General features: G+C 37.8%; 1 protein-coding gene across 2 annotated transcripts in view; it reads left to right on the forward strand.

Moving 5' to 3' along the window:
- Positions 1-21,031, forward strand: part of LOC105482245 (neutral sphingomyelinase activation associated factor) — a 77,737-nt gene that overhangs the window by 20,064 nt on the left and 36,642 nt on the right. For both annotated transcript variants that reach the window (XM_024792964.2, XM_011742266.3), the window contains exons 3-9: positions 4,098-4,176; positions 4,273-4,340; positions 4,420-4,456; positions 8,078-8,128; positions 15,780-15,851; positions 16,136-16,183; positions 16,290-16,342. In XM_024792964.2, the coding sequence (XP_024648732.2) occupies positions 4,098-4,176; positions 4,273-4,340; positions 4,420-4,456; positions 8,078-8,128; positions 15,780-15,851; positions 16,136-16,183; positions 16,290-16,342 (408 nt within the window). The remainder of the gene's footprint in view (positions 1-4,097; positions 4,177-4,272; positions 4,341-4,419; positions 4,457-8,077; positions 8,129-15,779; positions 15,852-16,135; positions 16,184-16,289; positions 16,343-21,031) is intronic.

Here is a 21,031-nt window from a genome sequence, read left to right on the forward strand (position 1 = left end):
TCTCCACGCTCTTGCCAACATCTGTTATCTTTTGTTTTTTGATAATAGCCATCCTAACAGGTGTGAGGCAATAGCTCAATGTGGTTTTGATTTGCTTTTCTCTGATGATTAAGGCTGCTGAGGATCTTTTCATATGCTTGTTGGCCATTTGTATGTCTTCTTCTTCTTCTTTTTTAATTGAAAAGGAGTCTCACTCTGTCACCCAGGCTGGAGTGCAGTGGCATGATCTCTGCTCACTGCAACCTCCGCCTCCCAGGTTCAAGCAATTCTCCTGCCTCAGCCTCCCAAGTAGCTGGGCTTCCAGGTGTGTGCCACCACTTCCAGGTGATTTTTTTGTATTTTTAGTAGAGACAGATTTTCACTGTGTTAGCCAGGATGGTCTTGATCTCCTGATCTTGTGATCCACCGCCTCAGCCTCCCAAAGTGCTGGGATTACAGGCGTGGGCCACCGCACCCAGCCATTTGTATGTCTTCTTTTGAGAAATGTCTGTTCAAATCCTCTGCCTGTCTTTTAATAGGCTATTTGTTTTCTTATACTGTCGAGTTGTTCGCGTTTTTAATGTAGTTTGGATATTAGCCCCTTATCAGAAGTATGATTTTCAAATATTTTCTCCCATTCCATAGGTTGTCTTTTGACCTTGTTAATTATTTTTCTTGCTGTACAGAAGTTTTTTGTTTTATGTAATCCCATTTGTGTATTTTTGCTTATATTGCTTGTGCTTTTGGAGTCATGTCCAAAATATTGCCCAGACCAATGTTGAGAAGCTTTTCCCTATTTTTTCTTTCAGCAGTTTTACAATTTCAGGACTTACATTTAAGTCTTCAGTTCATTTCAAGTAGATTTTTATGTAGGGGATGAGGTAAGCATTCACTTTTATTTTTTCCCACGGGGATATCTAGTTTTTTCAACACCATTTATTAAATAAACTACCCTTTCTTCATTGTGTGTTTTTGGCACCTTTGTGGATGATTAGTTGACTGCATATATGTGGATGTATTTCTGTTTTCTCTATTGTGTTCCATTGGTCTGTATGGCTGTATCGTGCTGTTTTGATTAATGTAGCTTTGTAGCATGTTTTGAAACCAGGTAGTTTGATGCCACCAGTTTTGTTCTTGTTCAAGATTACTTTGGACTGGGCATGGTGGCTCGCACCTGTAATCCCAGCTACTCAGGAGGCTGAGGAGGGAGGATCACTTGAGGCCAGGAGTTGGAGACCAGCCTGAGCAACCTAGCAAGACCCCATCTCTCAAAAAACTAAAAATTAGCTGGGCATGGTGGTGCACACCTGGAGTCACAACTACTCGGAAAACTGAAGCAGGAGGATTGATTGAGCCCAGTTTGAGGCTGCAGTGAACTATAATCATGCTACTGCACTTTAGCCTGGGTGACATAGTGAGATCCCATTTCTTAAAATGAAGCAAAACAGATTGCTTTGGGTATTTTATTTTGTGGTTCCATATCAATGTTAATTTTTTTCTCTTTCTGTTAAAAATGCCATTGGGATTTTAATAGGGTTTGCTTTTAATTTGTAGATTGCTTTGGAAAATATGGACATTTTAGCAGTGTTAATTCTTCCAGTCTGTGAACACCAGGTATCTTTCAATTTATTTGTGTTGACTTCAGTTTCTTTTATCAGTGCTTTGTAGTTTTCAGTGTACAGATTTTTTCCCTCCTTGGTTAAATTTATTCCTGTTTTATTTTTCTTTTGGTGCTTTTATAAATTGAATTGTTTCTGTAATTTTTTTTTGGATAGACCATTGTTAGCATATAGAAATGCAATGCTGGTTTTTGTATATTGATTTTGTGTTCTTTAGTTTTACTGAATTTGTTTGTTGGTTTGAATAGTTTTTTTTGGTAGAATCTTTAGGGTTTTTTTAATATATAAAATCTATTATTTGCAAACAGACACAGTTTAATTTTTCCAATTTGGATGCCTTTTCTTTCTTTTACTTGCCAAATTGCTCTGGCCAGGATTTCCAGTACTATGTTGAATAGTAGCGGTAAGAGTGGGCATCTTTGTGTTGCTTTTCTCTTTAAATGACAGTATTTCTTATCCCTATCATTTGAAAAGGTCTAGAAATAACTCAGTAGCAATTGGCACCAAGAATATGGTCTCTTAATACCACTTCCCACTGAAAGGATGGGGGTTCTTTAGAGAAATGGCTGATTCTACGTCAGAGGCAGGAAATGTGTGAGATGAACCTGGGACATCCTGTCATACTGGCAAGTTAGGAAGGTATCAAAGACTACTGTAAATGAATTAAAAGGACGCAGGAGCAAGTAAAAGAGGCTAACACTGGGCCAAAAATGGGACAGTGTAAGCATCAAAACATAATAACCTCTGCAGTGGATTGAAATGTTTCATAAATGTTAAAATTCATGAGTACGTAATTTTATAAATATGTGTGTGTGTGTGTGTGTGTATAATCTTAATCAGTTATCCTCAAAGGATAGGAAGACAACAACTCATTTTTGTGACACTTGATAAAGGTAAAGAATAAAGCATTTTTGTTATTTTCCTTGTACAAATTGTACTTCAGGGTAGCCAAATTGCTGATAAGTAAAGTTGTTCTTTGTTGACAAATTCTAGCTCATAACATAGAATGAATGATAAAATTTCAATGCCTAATGAAAGAATGGATTCACAGCAGGGTTTGGCAAACTACAGCCCTTGGGCCACATCTGAGCTGCCACTTGTTCTTTTAAAGTTTTACTGGAACACAGCCACACCCATTTGTGTACATACTGTGTGTGGCTGCTTTCCCTATAACAGCAAACTTGAATGGTTGTGACCGAGACCATATGGCCCACAAAGCAAAAATATTTACTGTCTGGCTCTTTACAGAAAGTTAACCAGCCCTTGATCTAGATAGTAATTTTCAATGGCTGCTAAAATCTTTAGGTGAGAGAAGCTGCTGGGAAATTTTGTAATGGATATATGGAGATTGATGTCACCTGATCCTCCCAGTGCCTCTGGATGTGAAGGCAGTACCTGTGCACTACCTCTGAAAGTATTCTTGTCAGAAGATCTTATAAATAATTTGGAAGCAATGCATAGGTCGGAAGAATACCACAGTGATGCATTCAGCCAAATTCATAATGTGGGAAAATTATTTTAGGTTAAGAGATGTAAAAGACATGTCAACTAAATGTAAAATGGACTTCGTTAGGATTTTGATTTGAGGCAACTGGCTATGAAAACACATTTATGAAATAGAAAAATTTCAACACTGACTGTATACATGATAACATTAAGGAATTATTAATTTTTTAGAGTGTGTTCATGATTGGTCACTTTTTAAGAGAGCCTGTCTTCAGAGATTTTTGCTAAAATATTTATGGATAAAGTATATGATGTCAGTAATTTTCTGTGTTATTCAGCAGGGTCTCAGGGGGTTATACATAAGACAAGAATGACCACATATTGACAATTGCAGTGCTAGGCCATTGGTACATGGGAGTTTTCTATTCTATTTGTGTATGTTTAGACATTTCATAAAAGTTTTTATGCTACTATTGGGTAATTTTGGGTATTTGAAAAATAAATGCAGTTAACAACTTGGAAAAATGATATGAAATGATATAAAATTTCAAAAACCCTTTGAGAAAGAATTGCAAACTAAATCATGACCTTCAGTAGGATGGGCCTTCTCAACTATTCAGTACCTATATATTGATCACTGAAAATAGAAAGCTAAAGTAAACATTTACTGCGCACGAAAGAACAGGCAGTGTTACTCTGGGGTGGGGTGAGTGTAGGCATTTTCAGTCTGTAAGACTATTTCTCAATGTGATGTTTCTTAGATACATTAAGTTTCTAGCCAATAGATACTGTAAACTATATGGAGATACACATATAAATCAAAGACGTTAACTTAAAAAATCTCTAACATTTGAATTGTAAATGCCAGTATGAACCACTATTCTGTGTTTTGTTTTACCAGTTAATCTAAAAATAGAGAGTTTCTCTTTATATGCATTGTTGATCTTTTATTATGCGGTGCTTTAGTAACCTGCTTTCTAATTAAAATGTACTATGATTGTCTTGTGATTTTTGTTATGCTCATCAAACAATCTGTTGTACTTGGATCCCTAGGAAAATCAGAGGCTCCTTAAAAATATGTTCAAAATCAGCGATTTTTGAACCAGATGCAATATCCCAGCCCATCATCAAGGTAAACACATTTTAAATACAAACAGAAACATTCCTATTTTTTTGTGTATGTCTTACATTTCCTGATTTTTATAATATTTCTCTCAATTTTATCCAGATTCCTTTGAGAGACTGTATAAAAATAGGAAAGCATGGAGAAAATGGAGCCAATAGACACTTCACAAAGTATGTCATTTTCACCACTGTTTAATTTTACTTCAACCAAAAAGCTGTATATATTTAATGACTTTTATCTGCATTTTAGGGCAAAATCTGGGAGTATTTCACTCATTTTCAGTCAGGTAAGCACATAATAAATATTTTTTCCTAATCTGAATGAACATTCATATATATGTGCATGAATGAAATTATTTGTAGAGATATCAGATGAAGACCATGGAATAGAATTCAAATGCTTTTAGAATTCAGTCACTGAGAAATATACTTTTAAAAAATGTGATCTCTAATGGGCTTCTTCATGTTTATTAAGTGTGTGGTATCTGTGGGCTTGCGGTTTTGTCCTTGGAGCTCTCAAGATACACGATTTACGAGGCTTGAAATGAAGGGATGCAGCTCTTCCTGTAGCTTCCTAGCTATTTAGAAGGCAAGAGACCAGTGCCACGCCACTTAAATGATCTCAGGGACTTAGGACAACCAAGGCAAGGATTTGGGATTGGTGGTCTTGTATCATTATGACCCTTGTGGTCATAACCTTTTGTTCATTCCAGATTTATTCCCTTTACATTTATGCACCCACCACTGCCCTCAATATAGCAGGACAGCATTGGCAATAAAAGGTCAATTAAAACATGTTTTTCTTCTGTCATATTATTAATTAGTATGTAGATTACAAAATTGTAAATAAGAAGAGACTACTTTCTTTTGGCTCTGGACTTCACCCTCTTCATCTTTAAAGCGAAAGGGTTAGCAGATGTTGCCTTGACTCTCTGCAGAGTTCTCGTTCCTTGGGGAGTTGAAGTGTTCAGAGACGAATTGTTCTGGGATCAAGTAAGGGGTAAGAAAAGCTGTGAGAACAAAGATGCACGGACTTTCTGACTTCAGAACTTGATTTAAATCCTCTCATGCAACAGAGCAGAGTGTCCCAAGGAGGCAGCCAGCACTTTTTCTATCACTGAAGCCTTTTGTTCACAGAACACTTTTAATGTGTGTTGAAAGTTATTTTATGAACACTGAGAGGTAGCAGATTATTTGATTTTCTACATCTACCTTCCATGATTCTATTAATTTTAAGGAAGAAAACATTTCACAGGCTTCCTCAACTTCATATTGTTTTAACTGGTATATGTGAAGACAGTGACAGCCATTTACTGCTCTGGGGACCAAACATCATTATTAATAACCCCCCCATCCTCTCATGTCTATCATGTCATTCTACTTCATGACCTTGTTCTACAAAGCCCATATCTTGAAAGGAAGAGGTACTGTTTCACTTGGAGATAGGGTTTTCATTATAAAACTATACATTTTAGTTATTTTAGTAAAAATTTAATAACTTCGGGCTTAGGAATAAAGCCCCCAAATTCCTCCACCTACTTTTAATAGTTTATGGAAGAGGTCTTGTATGAAGCCAACTCAAAACCAGCCTGACACAAGCTACTCTTTCAAGTATTATTTAAAGCTTCCTGTGTCAAGTATACAACCAGGCAACTTTTGGGTTTTTTGCTTATATACTAGGTCACAAGATCTCAGAAATATGGTGTGGTGCTTTATATTTAGAGAGTTTTGCTTCCAATTTTTTTGTTGCTGCTAAAGAAGGGTGTGTGCGTGTCTATATGAATAACAGATTCAACTCATGGATTCAATAAGTATTATATTCAAGGCTCTGGAGATCTAGGGAAGAACAAGTTATCTGAAACCTCTTGCCCCATGGAGTTTACTTTTCAATGGGGAAGACAGACAATAAACGTCTCCTCTAATGTCAGGTATTGACAAATGCTATGAAGAAAATGAAAGTAAGACAAAAGGATAGAAAATGACAAGTAGTGTTCTTGTGCTGCTTTCAAAAGAGTGGTCAGGGATGCCTCACTGAGAAGAGGCCACTTACCAAGAGACTTAGAAGGCTTAAGGCATTGAGCCGTGCAGTTGTCACAAGCACTGGCATTCCAGGTACAGAGAGTGGCGGGGGAGAAGCCCGAAGGTGGGCATGTCCTTAACAGGTGGGAGGCGTAGGAGTGTGAGTGTCCTGGGCTGTGCGAGTCGAGGAGAACACTAAAGGGAGGCTGGAATAGGGGCAGGGACCATGTCATGCAGGGCCTTGCAGGCCAAGGAAGGGACTTAGAATAAAGCACAGAGAGAAACACCACTGGAGAGCTGGAAGAGAAGGGGCATGTCTGATTTGTATGTAAATCCCCCTGGGGGCTGGGTAGAGAACACGCTGTACAAACCAGGGCAAGAGTGGAAGCAAGGAGACCTATTGGAGTGTTCCAGGAATCTGCGTGTATTGGACCAGGATGGTGAGAGGTGGTCATTGTCTAGATATATTCTGAAGAAAACCCAACAGATGTGCTGACGGATTAGTCACAGGGTATAAAAGGGAACAGTCAAGAATGACTCCAATGAGATGGCCAGTAGTGCCCTTTATAGCGATAAAGAGAGTTGGGAAGGAGCAGGCTTCAAGTAGAATGTGAGATTTGAGATGGCCACGAGAACTCTGGAGGGGAGACATCCAGCAGGCATTTGGATGCATCCATCTGGGTTTCAGAGAGGAGGCAGAGGCTAGCAAGACATACTGGGGAGCTGGAAGTTTCTAGAGACTTTTTAAAGCCCTGTGGCTGGATAAGATTCCCTGGGGACTGAGAGTGGACAGAGAGGTGTGAGAACTCAGGCTCTGCAGCTCTCTAACTTAAAGACGTAGGGAAGAAAGCAGGGTCCAAAAGCAGACAGAAGGAGTAGCCAGTGAGATTGGAGCGAAGCAGGAGCAGGTGTCCAGGAAGCCATGTGGAAAACTGCTTCAGGAAGAGCCATCAGCTCTGTCACATGCTCTGAGAAGGAGAGTCAAGGAAGACTTGAGAATTGACTGTATAGTGACGTGGAGATCTTGTGCACTTTGTGTGACCATCTAAAAGTGGTTTCAATAGTATGGTAGGGATGAAAACCTGTCGTGGGCCCAAAGGGAAGGTACAGACAGCTCTTGCAACGAATTTTGCCACAAAAAGGAACAGAAATGGCAAAAGGAGGATTTGAGATTAAGCGGAAGTATGTGTGTGTATGTGGGGGGTGTGGTGGGTGTGTGTGTAAAAGGGAGAGTGCCGTATATAATCCTAGGAAAGTTTTTGAATATCTGACAGGTTTGGGGAGGTGTTCATATTCTGTGCCCTAGTAGAGAGGCTGGACTTTGAGAGCTCAGGCAGCTTCCATTGTTGCAGAGGGAAAAGCAGTGATGAAGGTATAGGTACAAGGAGATTGATGGCTCTGGTAGATGGTGTCCGTATTCCACATAGTTATTAATATACTATGTGAGGACTGGTAGCCCAGTGCATGTGAAAACACCATGTACCCAGATTACCTCTAAGGTTTCTTTATGTTAGTGAACATATTTCATACCACAGTAACTTTGTTTTACCCATTTCTTAAAAAATCAGCACTTGGATTAGCCTCCTTCCCTGTCTACTTGGTTACTTGGTGCAAGTGATGGCATTCATAAAACATCTTCTGTATTTATTTATCTTGTAATTGTTGCTCTCTTATTGCCTGGATTATTCTCTTTTTAATTTGATATTTGTTATTTTAACACCAGTACTTTAAAGCCATACTAATACTAATACTAAAGCAAATACTTTTGGAACTAGAGATTATATAACAATGATTTAAAACATTTGATTTATAGTGTCCTAATTTGTAGTTACTCTTTACAATGAAACATTTTGGTTATTATTTTACAAGTATTGATTTTTCTTGCTCAGGTATATTTCATTAAAGAACATAATGTTGTTGCACCATATAAAATAGAAAGGGTAAGTAAAGCTTTTCATGTATTTCCGGCAATTTATATAGTCATTTTGAGCAGTAAAATTTTGTGACTCTGTTAACATCTTTAATCAAATATAATAACAATGAGCATTTAAAAGCTTCTTACCTGGAGGTTATAACAGAATTACCCAAGGGAACCACAGATTTTAGTTCAAGAGAATTCAGTTAACTTTTTGAATTTAAAAAAGTACCTAAATCAAAAAAAACCACTCAAATGATTTGATTAGAAATTAAAATCAGAATATGCATTATTTATAAGATGGTTTACTGGGTGTTACTGAGAATTTACCAGTACATTACCAAAAAATTTAGTTTTAAAAATATTCTAGAAATATTTACTGGTTATAACATACTCTTATTTGAGAACTCAATAATAATTTGTAAGTACTCTTAATTAGGTAGAAACTATGAGTAGACTTGGATACAATGTCTAGTTCCCTGGGACTTTTCAAGTAAGCATAGACATTTCATTTAACTATTCTGTACTTCAATTCTTTATGCTTTAGCTTAATACATAGTAGAGGGATAACTCCTACTAAAAGAGAGTTTTTACACAGGACCTAAGGACAGGGCTAATGCTCCTTATAATGAGATCTGTGTGAGTTAGGAAAAGCCATCCTTTGTGGGCAAACATAGTCCCGCAGGCTGACTGAATTTCAGTTTCAGGCCAGTCTACAATCTCTTAGGCGGCACAAATTGTATACTCAGTGACCTCTGGGTTTTATGGACAAGAAATACTTGCCTGCACTGATTAGTCAGAAATTATAAATACTGAGATTTAATTATTTTCAAGTGGTGCTCTTGGCATTTTGGGCAGGATGGTTCTTTATTGTGTGGGGCTGTCGCTTATATTATAGCTCTTTCCCCTAACAAATGCCTCTCATGCACTGCTCCCCTTGTTGTTGTTACAGCACCTCCACACATTGACAAAAGCCTCTGGAGCAATAGGAAACCCTACCCCCAAGTTGAGAACCACTCACCTGGGGTGCTGTCCCTCTAAAGGCTCTCATGAGAGCCAGCTGAATTGCGTACCTGCACATGGTTCATTGAAAAATTATGTGAAAGGAAATAAAAGTGAGGTTGTCTGAGTAAAGAAAAGCTCTTTTGTTCCAATGTGAATTAAAATACCAAAGCATTCTCAGATTAAAAAAAAAAAAGGGGGTAAGGTGGAATGACAGCAGCAAGATGGCAGAATAGGAAGTTCTAGCCCCCCCTTCCTCTTGTGAAGACACTGATTCAACAACACATGGACAAATTCCCTTTATGAGAAATCTAGAAACCAGTTAAGAGGATCCTGCACCCCCGGTGAGCATGAAACTAACCATATCAAAGCCGGTAGAAAAATTTGTGTCACTATCTGGCCATCATCCGTCCCACACAGCACCACATGACTGGGAAGACATTTCCCAGCTTCTAGCTTCTCCCTGGAGAGGGAAAGAGAAAATTGGACTATACATCCAGAGTTCTGACTTTTCAGGGGAACTGCACAAGGATTGGCTTCTGTCTCTTCTGTCTCAGAGTACAGATGGAATGCTGCATACTCTAGATGCCTGGAGCCACTGATAGCAAAAGAGAACTGGGTAGCATGCTACTGCTTCAAAGGACTTGTGTATAGCAGACATCTAGACACCAGAGACAGCAAAGGATTCCAAGCTTCTGAAAAAAAATGAAACCAATAAATTTCTCTAATTAGGAATCTACATGCGTAAGTCCAGAGAAGACACTTCCATAGAAAAGGTTTGAGAGGCCTCCAGCATCTCTAGCCAGGCTGATTAATGAAGGTTTCTTTCCCTGTATGAAGCCAGTCCTTCGAGACTGGAGAGGTAACTGTTTTTTGTTGTTGTTTTTAATGTGTGGATATTAGCACAGAGTTAGAGGGAGCACAAAGAATCAGAGAAAAATAGTTCAATCAAAGGTACAAAATAAATTTTCAGAAACCAACCCTAAAGAAAAGGAGCTATATTAATTACCTGACAAGGAATTCAAAACTATTGTCATAAAGATGCTTAATGAGTTTAGGAAAATTATGCATGAAGAAAATGAGAATTTTAACAAAGAGAATATTAACAAAGAAAATATAAAGAAGAACTGAACAGAAATTTTGGAGAAGAATGCAGTAACTTAACTAAAAAGTTCACTAGAGAAGTTCAGCACAGACTATAAAGCAGAAGAAAAAAATCAGCAAACTGGAGCACAGGTCTTTTGAAATTATCCAGCCAGGGGAGCTAAGAGAAAAAAGAATGAAAAAGAGTTAAGAAAGCCTAAAAGTACTAATGACACACCGTCAAGTGGACCAAATACATAATATGCGAGTTCAAGAAAGAGAAGAGAGAAAGAAACAGAAAGTGTATTTAGAGATAATGGTCCCAAATTTGCTAAAACTGGGGAAGGAGATGGACATCCAGATTTAAGAAGTCTTCCACATAGGAGGAATTCAAAGATATCCTTACCAAGACACATGATAATCATGTTATCAGAAGTAAGAGTTAATTTTGAAAGCAGCAAGAGAAAAGTAACTGGTCACAGAAGAGAGCCCCCATAAAATGATCAGATTTTTCACCAGAAAGCTTGCAGGTCAGAAAATTGGATGATAAATTCAGAATGGTAAAAACAAAACAAAGCAAAATAAAACAAACAAACAAACAAAAACGCCTGCCAACAAAGAACACTGTGTCTGACAAAATTGTCCTTGAAAAAAATGGAGCAATAAGGACTTTCCCAGATAAACAAAAGCTCAGAGTTTACCACCATTAGATCTGCTTTATAGGAAATACTAAAGTGAGTCCTTCAATTTGAAACAAAAAGATACTAAACACCAGTATGAAAATGTAGGAATTATAAATCTTGCTGATAAAGGCAAATACAGAATACTGTAGGGCTTTAATGGTGGTGTGTAAATCAGTTTTAATTCTGGTATACAAATTGAAAGACAAAAGTATAAAAACCCCATAACTAGAAATCTGTGTTAATGAATACACAATATAAATGAATGTAATTTGAGATATCATTAACATAAAGGGAGACAGGTATTTGAAGGAATAGTTTTTGTATGTGACTGAAGCTGTTAACAGATTAAGAGAGATTATTATAACTCTAAGATGTTTTATATAAGACCCATGGTAACCACAGAGAAAATACCTATAGAAGACATATAAAAGAAGAGTTTTTCCAATATTATCGTCTAGAATTTTTATGGTTTCAAGTTTTAGGTTTAAGTCTTTGATCCATCTTGTGTTGATTTTTGTATAAAGTAAGAGATAAGGATTCAGTTTCATTCTTCTACATGTGGCTTGCCAGTTTTCCCGGCACCATTTATTGAATAGGGTGTCCTTTCCCCACTTTATGTTTTTGTATGCTTTGTCAAAGATCAGTTGGCTATAAGTATTTGGCTTTATTTCTGGGTTGTCTATTCTGTTCCATTGGTCTATGTGCCTATTTTTATACTAGTCCCATGCTATTTTAGTAACTATAGCTTTGTAGTATATTTTCAAGTTGAATAATGTGATGCCTCCAGATTTATTCTTTTTGCTTAGTACTGCTTTCGCTATTTGGGCTCTTTTTTGGTGCCATATGGATTTTAGGATTGTTTAGGATAGACAAAGGTATTTTGATGAGAGTTCTGTGAAGAGTGATGGTGGTATCTTGATAAGAATTGCATTGAATCTGTAGCTTGCTTTAGGCAATATGGTCATTTTCACAATATTGATTCTACCCATCCATGAACATGGGATATGTTTCCATTTGTTTGTGTCATCTATGATTTATTCAATAGTACTTTATAGTTTTTTTTGTAGAGCTCTTTTATCTCCTTGGTTAAGTATAACCCTAAGTATTTTATTTTATTTTATTTTGCAACTGTTATGAAAGGAAGGGAATTCTTGATTTGATTCTCAGCTTGGCCATTGGTGTATAGCAGTGCTACTGATTTGTGTACATTGATTTTCTATCCTGAGAATTTACTGAATTCATTTATTAGATCTACAAGCTTTTTGGATGAGACTTTAGAGTTTTCTAGGTAAATGGTCACATCATCGGTGGACAGCGACAGTTTGACCTCCTTTTTTCCAATTTGGATGCCCTTTCTGTTTTTTGTCTGGTTGCTCTGGCTAGGACTTCCAGTACTATGTTGAATAGAAATGGTGAAAGTGGGTAACCTTGTCTTGTTCCAGTTCTCGGGCGTAGGCAAAGAATTCATGACTAAGAACCCAAAAGCAAATGCAACAAAAACAGAAATAAATAAATGGGACCTAATTAAACTAAAAAGCTTCTGCACAGCAAAAGAAATAACCAGCAGAGTAAACAAACAACCCACAGAGTGGGAGAAAATTTTCGCAAACCACACATCCGGCAAAGGACTAACACCCAGAATCTACGGGGAACCTCAAACATATCAGCAAGCAAAAAACAAATAATCCCGTCAAAGTAGGCAAAGAACATGAATAGACAATTCTCAAAAGAAGATATACAAACAACTAGCAAACATATGAAAAAATGCTCACCATTACTAATTATCAAGGTCATGCAAATTAAAACCACAATGAAATACCACCTTAGTGAGAATGGCCATAATTAAAAAGTCAAAAAATAATAGACGTTGGCATGGGTTTGGTGAAAAGGGAACACTTTTACACTGCTGGTAGGAATGTAAACTAATAAAACTACTAGAGAAACAGTATAGAGATTCCTTAAATAATTAAAAGTAGAACTACCTTTCAATCCAGCAGTCCCACTGTCAGGTATTTACCCAAAGAAAAGCCATTATGTGAACAAGACACATGCACACACATAGTTATAGTAGCACAATTTGCAATTGCAAAAATATGAAACCAACATAAATGCCCATCAACCAACAAGTGGATAAAGAAAATGTCCTATATATACACCATGGAATACGACTCAGCCATAAAATAAAACGAAATAATGGCCTTTGAGCAACTTGGATGGAGCTAAAGGCCATTATTCTAAGTTAAATAACTTAGGAATGGAAAACCAGATATTGTATGTTCTCACTTATAAGTGGGAGCTAAGATATGAGGATGCAGAGACATAAGAATTATATAATGGACTCGGGTGCGGTGGCTCATGCCTGTAATCCTAGCACTTTGGGAGGCCGAGGCAGGCGGATCACAAGGTCAGGAGATCGAGACCATCCTGGTTAACACGGTGAAACCCCGTCTCTACTAAAAATACAAAAAATTAGCTGGGCGTGGCAAGCGCCTGTAGTCCCAGCTACTGTAGTCCCTGCCTCGGGAGACTGAGGCAGGAGAATGGCATGAACCCGGGAGGCAGAGCTTGCAGTGAGCCGAGATAGCGTCACTGCACTCCATCCAGCCTGGGTGACAAAGTGAGACTCCGCCTCAAAAAAATAAAATAAAATAAATAAAAAAATTATCTAATGGACTTTGGGGGTTTAGGGGGAAGGATCGGGGGGTGGGGAGGGATAAAAAACTACATATTGGGTACAGTGTACACTGCTTAGGTGACAGGTAAACCAAAACCTCAGGGAACCTATTTATGTAACCAAAAACCCACCTGTACCACAAAATCTATCAAAATAAATTTTAAAAAAGAAAATGAGAAAGGAATCAAAATATGTCACAATAAAATGTCAACACAAAGGGAGACAGAGGACAAAAGAGGACAAATGAGCTACAAGACAGACAGAAAACAGTTAAAATGGCAATAGTGAGTCCCTCACTATCAATAATTACCCTCTGTGTATCAAACTCCCCAATCAAAAAATGTGGAGTGCCTGAATGGATTAAAACAAGTAAAATCTAAAACCCTACGCCATCTGCAAGAGACTCGTTTTTGGTTTAAGGACACACATAGGCTGAAAGTGAAAGGATGGGAAAAAATATTCCATGCTTGGTAACCAAAAGAGAACAGAACTGGCCATACTTATATCAGACAAAATAGGCTTTGAATAAAAAACTTTCACAAGAGACAAAGAAGGATATTATGTAATGATAAAAGGGTCAATTTATCAGAAAGATAATTACAAGTGTGCATGCATTAGTCAGGGTTCTCCAGAGAAACAGAACCAATAGGATGTGTGTGTACATACATACATATGCATATACATATATACAGAGAGAGAAATTGATTTATTATAAGGTATTGAATCATGTGATTATAGAGGCCAAGAAATCCAGACCCAGGAGAGAGCCAATGGTATAGGGTTTAGTCTGAGTCTGAATCCAAGTCTGAAGGCAGGAGAAAACCAATATCCCAACTTGAAGACAGGAAGAAAGAGTGTTTTTCCCATTTTGCCTTTTATTAGATTTAGGCCCTTAGTGAATTGGATGAGGCCCACCCACATTGGGGAGGGCAATCTGCTTTACTCAGTCTCCTAATTCAAATGCTAATCTCATCCAGAAACATCCTCACAGATATACCCAGGAATAATGTTTAACCAAACATTTGGTCACTCCATGGCCCAGTCAAACTGACATATAAAATTAATCATCACCATGTGTATGTACCCAACCTCAGAACATCTAAATATATGAAGCGAACATTGATAGAACTGAAGGAAGAAATAGATAGCAACACAATAATTGTAGGAGATTTCAATACCACACTTTCGACAATGGGTAGAACATTCAGATAGAACATCAGTAAGAAAACAGAGGACTTGCACAACACTGTAAGACCCAGTGGACCTAACAGACATGCAGAGCTTTCCACCCAACAGCAGCAGAATACACGTTCCTCTCAAGCACATGGAATATTCTCCAGGACAGATCACATGTGAGGTCACAAAACAAGTCTTAACAAATTTAAGAGGATTAAAATCATAGTGTTTATATTTTTCCAATCATAATGGAATGAAACTAGAAATCAACAGCAGAAGGAAAACTGAGAAATTCACAAATACGTGAAAATTGAACAACATTCTCTCAAAAAACCAGTGGGTCAAAGAAAAAAAAAACGAAAGAGAAATTAAAAAATCTTGAGATAAATGAAAACACGGTATACCAAAACTTAGGTGATGCAGCAAAAGCAGTATAAACACGGAAGTTTATATAATTAAATGTCTATGTTAAGAAAGAAGAAATATCTCAAATAATAATCCTAACTCTAGGCGGGGCATGGTGGCTCACACCTGTAATCCCAGCACTTTGGGAGGCCGAGGCAGGTGGATCACCTGAGGTCGGGAGTTCGAGATCAGCCTGGCCAACATGGTGAAACCCCGTCTGTACTAAAAATACAAAAATTAGCCGGGTATGGTGGTGCACACCTGTAGCCCCAGCTACTCGGGAGCCTGAGGCAGGAGAATCACTTGAACCCAGGAGATGGAGGTTGCAGTGAGCCGAGATCGTGCCACTGCACTCCAGCCTGGGCAACAGAACAAGACTCTGTCTCAACAACAACAACAACAAAAAGTCCTAACTCTATACTTTAAGGGTATAGAACAAGAAGAGCAAACTAAACCCAAAGTTAGAAGAAGGAAGGAAATAATAAATATAGCAGCAAATTATGTAGACTTGCTCTCCTAGAACTCTCATTCCAGCGGGGAGGTTACACTATACAGATTTTATTATAGCAGGTTCTGTATACATGTTCTTAAAGTAGCATAGTTTGACACACTGCTTCTCTTCCTGTATTTTGGTATCTTCCCCTTTTCGTTAGGGCAAAATGGAATATGTTTTTGAATTGGATGTTCCCGGGAAAGTGGAAGATGTTGTGGAGACGTTGCTTCAGGTAAGCACTTGCTGGGTAGAAAATTCAAAGCAAACTGAGGCAGAAACTGTTTTTATAAATTTTGTATTTATATACCTTACCCAAATCATCATCTATTTTCTAAATATGTAGCAGATTGACTTAAAATGTTGAGTTTAAAAACTATATATTAGGAAGCAGCCATAGGTATATCAGAAATAATCTTGACTGTTAACAGAATGATTGCTGTTTCTCATTGCTTCTAAAGAAATACTTCATATCATCTGAGAGAAAAAATAAATTCATGTTTGTTTATGATATTGTAGCTTCACAGAGCATCCTGCCTTGACAAATTGGGTGACCAAACCGCCATGGTAAGTATTCCTAACAATGTGTGTCTTTGATTGCCAATTAACTTGCATTGATATTTTACTTATAAATACTTATATTCATACTTTTTTTCTGGTTCTGTTTTAATAGATAACAGCTATTTTGCAGTCTCGTTTGGCTAGAACATCATTTGACAAAAACAGGTAAGTTTCTAATAATCTTTCCTAATTAGAAAAGCAGTGGACATTTTCATCTGTATGCCTCATTCAGCAGGTCCAAGCCTGATGTCATCATTGGTCTCACCCAAAACCTGCTTGTCTTAGAGAATGGCTCAGCCTCAGTGCAGGAGAACTCTCTAGGGCTTCTGCAACTCTTCTGCATCCTGATGTCTGTCAGTCAGAAAGGTCTGTTAGATGCTTCAGTTTCTGCTTCTGTGTTTTCACATTGTGTTGCATCAGTTCAGGCCACCGTCACCTCCCACCCAGAACACTAGCACAGCTTAATGTAGCTCACCTACCTGACTCCATCTTCCCTTCTCCATTTCTCTTCTCCTCCCTCTACCTGACGTTGTTTTAAAATATGTTCTTTCTAAGGGCCAGGTGTAGTGGCTCAGGCCCATAATCCCAGCACTTTAGAAAGCCAAGGTGGGAGAATCACTTGAGCTCCAGAGTTTGAGATCAGCCTGGGCAACATAGTGAGATCCTGTCTCTGCAAAATTAAAAATTAAAAAATTAGGCCGGGCACGGTGGTTGATGCCTGTAATTCCAGCACTTTGGAAGGCTGAGGCGGGCAGATCATGAGGTCTGGAGTTCAAGACCAGGCTGGCCAAAATAGTGAAACCCTGTCTCTACTGAAAACACAAAAAAATTACCTGGGAATGGTGGTGGGCACCTGTAATCCTAGCTATTCGGGAGGCTGAGGCAGAAGAATTGTTTGAACCTGGGAAGCGGAGGTTGCAATGAGCCAAGATCATGCCATTGCACTCCAGCCTGGGCAACAGTGTGAGACGCCCATCTTTAAAAAAAAAAAAAAAAAAAAAAAATTAGTTGGACATGGTGGTGTATACCTGAAGTCCCAGCTACTTGAGAGGCAAGGTGGGAGGATCCCTTGAGCCCAGGAGGTCAAGGCTGCAGTGAACCATGATTATGCCTCTGTACTCCAGAGTGAGACCCCATCTCAGAAAATAAAATAATAAATTTTAAAAATGTCCTTTCTAAAGAACTTATTTGGTCATATCACCTGCCCGTTTAAAATTCTTCAAGATTGAAACTAGGCTCCTTCCTTACACCATATACAAAAATTAACTAAAGATGGATTAAAGACTTAAATGTGAAACCTAAAACTATAAAAACTGTTGAAGAAAATCTAGGAAATACCATTCTGGACATAGGCCCCAGCAAAGATTTCATGACGAAGACACAAAAGCTATTACAACAAAAACAAAAATTGACAAATGAGACCTAATTAAACTAAAGAGCTTTTACACAGCAAAATAAACTATCAACAGAGTAAACAGAATGAGAGAAAATATTTGCAAACTCTGTACATGACAAAGTTCTAATATCCAGAATCTAGAAGAAACAAGCAAAAAATGAACAACCCCATTAAAAAGTAGGCCAAGTACATGAACAGACACTTTTCAAAAGAAGACATACATGCGGGCCGGGCGCGGTGGCTCAAGCCTGTAATCCCAGCACTTTGGGAGGCCGAGACGGGCGGATCACAAGGTCAGGAGATCGAGACCATCCTGGCTAACACGGCGAAACCCCGTCTCTACTAAAAACACACAAAAAAATTAGCCGGGCGAGGTGGCGGCGCCTGTGGTCCCAGCTACTCGGGAGGCTGAGGCAGAAGAATGGCGGGAACCCGGGAGGCGGAGCTTGCAGTGAGCTGAGATCTGGCCACTGCACTCCAGCCTGGGCGACAGAGCGAGACTCCATCTCAAAAAAAAAAAAAAAAGAAGACATACATGCAACCAAAAAAATCTGAAAAAAGGCTCAATACCACTAATCATTAGAAAAATGTAAATCAAAACCACAATGAGATACCATCTTATACCAGTTAGAATGGCTATTATTTTTAAAAATTTAATAAATTTTGAGTGGCTATTTTTTAAAAAATAACGTGCTGTTGAGGTTGCAGAGAAAAGGGAATGCTTGTACCCTGTTGGTGGCAGTGTAAATTAGTTCACCTACTGTGGAAAGCAGTTTGGTGATTTCTCAAAGAACTTAAAACAGAGCTACCATTTGACCCAGCAGTCCCATTATTGCATACATACCCAATGGAAAATAAATTGTTCTACCATAAAGATACATGCACACATAGGCTTATCACAGCACTATTCAAAGTATTAATAGCAAAGACATAGAATCAGTGGTAAATTCCCATCAGTGGTAGACTGGATAAAAGAAAATGTGGTACATATACACCATGGAATACTTTGCAGCCATAAAAATAGAGATCATGCCCTTTGCAGCAACGTTGGATGGCACTGAAGGCCAGGGATGGCGCTGGAGCAAGTTAATGTGGGAACAGAAAACTAACACCGCATGTTCTTTCTTATAAGTAGGAGCTAAACATTGAGTACAAATGGACACAAAGAAGGGAACAATAGACACTGAGCCTACTTGAAGGTGGAGGATGGGAGAGAGGAGGGCGAGGATCAAAAATCTGCCTATCGGGTACCATACTTACTACCTGGGTGACAAAATAATCTGTACAACAAACCCCCAAGATACGTATTTTATCTACAACAAACCTGCATATGTACCCTGAAATTAAAATAAAAGTTAAAAAACAATAAAAAAAAATTAACTCTTTGAGAGTAGGAACTTGTCTGGTCTCTTGCATCCACACAGTATGGTATATTACAGTGAATGAAATTAATGGTTTCTCTACATTTTACTGCCATTGCGTTTTCCGAGACCCCCGTTAGCTCTCCTTGGTTCAGCTGGAATTATTTCTCCTCCTCTAGCCTCTTCATATGGTCCACAAAGTTATCTTCCTAAAACAAACATGATTATGTGCCCACCGACCAGCTCCTAGAACAGTAACAAGCAAAAGAGTTTTCAGTAAGCTAATTTAAATGCCTCTCTTTCATTGACAATATCAAAGGTAGTACTGTACCAAGAAACAAATAGTCTTTTATAGCCATACACTTTTGTATTACACTTTTGTAATCCAAATTCTGTGGATTATTTCATATTGCCAAGAGAAAGTGATACAATAAATGGCCATTAAAAATATAAATAAAATAAAAATTTTCAAGACCCTCCCTGTCCCCAGTGCCTTCAGGATAAAGCCTAAACACCTTAACATGGCCCTAAGACTCTTAGGTACTAGCTCTTGTTTACTACTAGTCGTTGATGATGCATCTTAAATTCTGTGCCCTAGTTATTTGCATTACCTGCAGTTTCTGTTGGGTCACATTGTCTCTTACCTCTGAGCCTTTGTTCTTGTTCCCTCTGCTTAGAAAACTCATCCTCCTTCTCTGCACCTGGCTGTTACTTCTTATTCTTATTTCAACTGTGCTCTCAGTTATTCTAGAAGGCCTTTCCTGAGACTTCAAGTTGCAATAAGTACCTTCCTATGGCGACCTATAGGGTCCAAGAGAGTACACTCCTACTGTTCTAATGGTTTTTTCATTGACTTTCTTGGCTTTTCTTAAGTATACATTTTGTACAAAGATGAAATTTCTGTATTATCCCATTCTCTTACTTGTTTATTGCCTTGTGTTAAGGAGATTTAGGTGATTTGTCTATGTCTTTGTCTCTGGTATCACTAAGTTAATTATTATACCTTTATGGTAACTATTGGCATCTGGTAGTGCAGGGCCCCAGACCTTATTTTCCTTTTTCACTTATGTCTTCAGTGTTCTTGGTCTTAGGCACTGCCATCTGAATTTAGAATCAGCTTGTCAATTTCCATAAAAGCAATTGTGTTGTGATTTTGATTGTAATTGCAGTGAATCTATAGTCTTCTCTCTATTTATTTAGGTCCCCTTTAATATATTCCTTATGATTTTCTTCATAAAGATCTTTCCTATGTTATTTATTCCCAGTACTTCATATTTGTGATGGTATTATAAATGGTATGTTATTAAAAATTTCATTTTCTGTTATTGTTGATATATAGAATGCAATAGGTTTTAGTGTACTCATTTTGTTTTCAGCAACCCTACTAAACTCTATGACCAATTCCATTAACTGTATATTTAGATTCTTTATATTTACAAAATCTTATCTATGAATTATTTGCAGTCTCTATTCACTAGCATTTTTATTTTTGATTTTTGCATCTGTAATCATTCATGCTTAGGACAAAGCAGAAAGTATTGGTTGAATAGGTTCATTTATTTATGGATTATTATGTGCCAGGCTTTTGGTAGAAGCTTATGTTTATAAATGAGAGTAGTTTGTAATATTCTATTTTATTGCTACCTTTGTGAGATTTGGGAATCAGTCATCTTGACCTTTACCCTACATTTTAATGTGTTAAAGAACTTGCCAGTAAAGCCATCTGGCCAGTAATGTGTTTTTTTGTGTTTATGTTTGTTTGATTCTTTCTCTGCTTCACTATATAGCATTAATTTTCTTTCCATTTTTATACTGGCAGGATATATTAGGTAAGTGAATTGCTTAGGGAAGAATAGTTTCCATTTTAGAAAGGAAAGGGAATAATAATAAGAATTAGCTGCTTCTGACCTACTTAGAATGTGTCATTTTTCCAAGTAGCAATTTAGACTTCAATTCTGGGCTTCAGCATGACATTCATTTAAAAAATGGTTCACTGTGAACGTTTTAATGTATCCAGTTGCTGAAATATTAGGCTAAAGAATTTGGGGAAAGGGATTTTTGCAATATGAAATGAAATATTCCAGTGTTGTATACTTT

The sequence above is a fragment of the Macaca nemestrina genome, chromosome 8 (genome assembly GCF_043159975.1).
Source record: "Macaca nemestrina isolate mMacNem1 chromosome 8, mMacNem.hap1, whole genome shotgun sequence".
In the NCBI taxonomy this organism is placed as follows: Eukaryota; Metazoa; Chordata; class Mammalia; order Primates; family Cercopithecidae; genus Macaca; species Macaca nemestrina.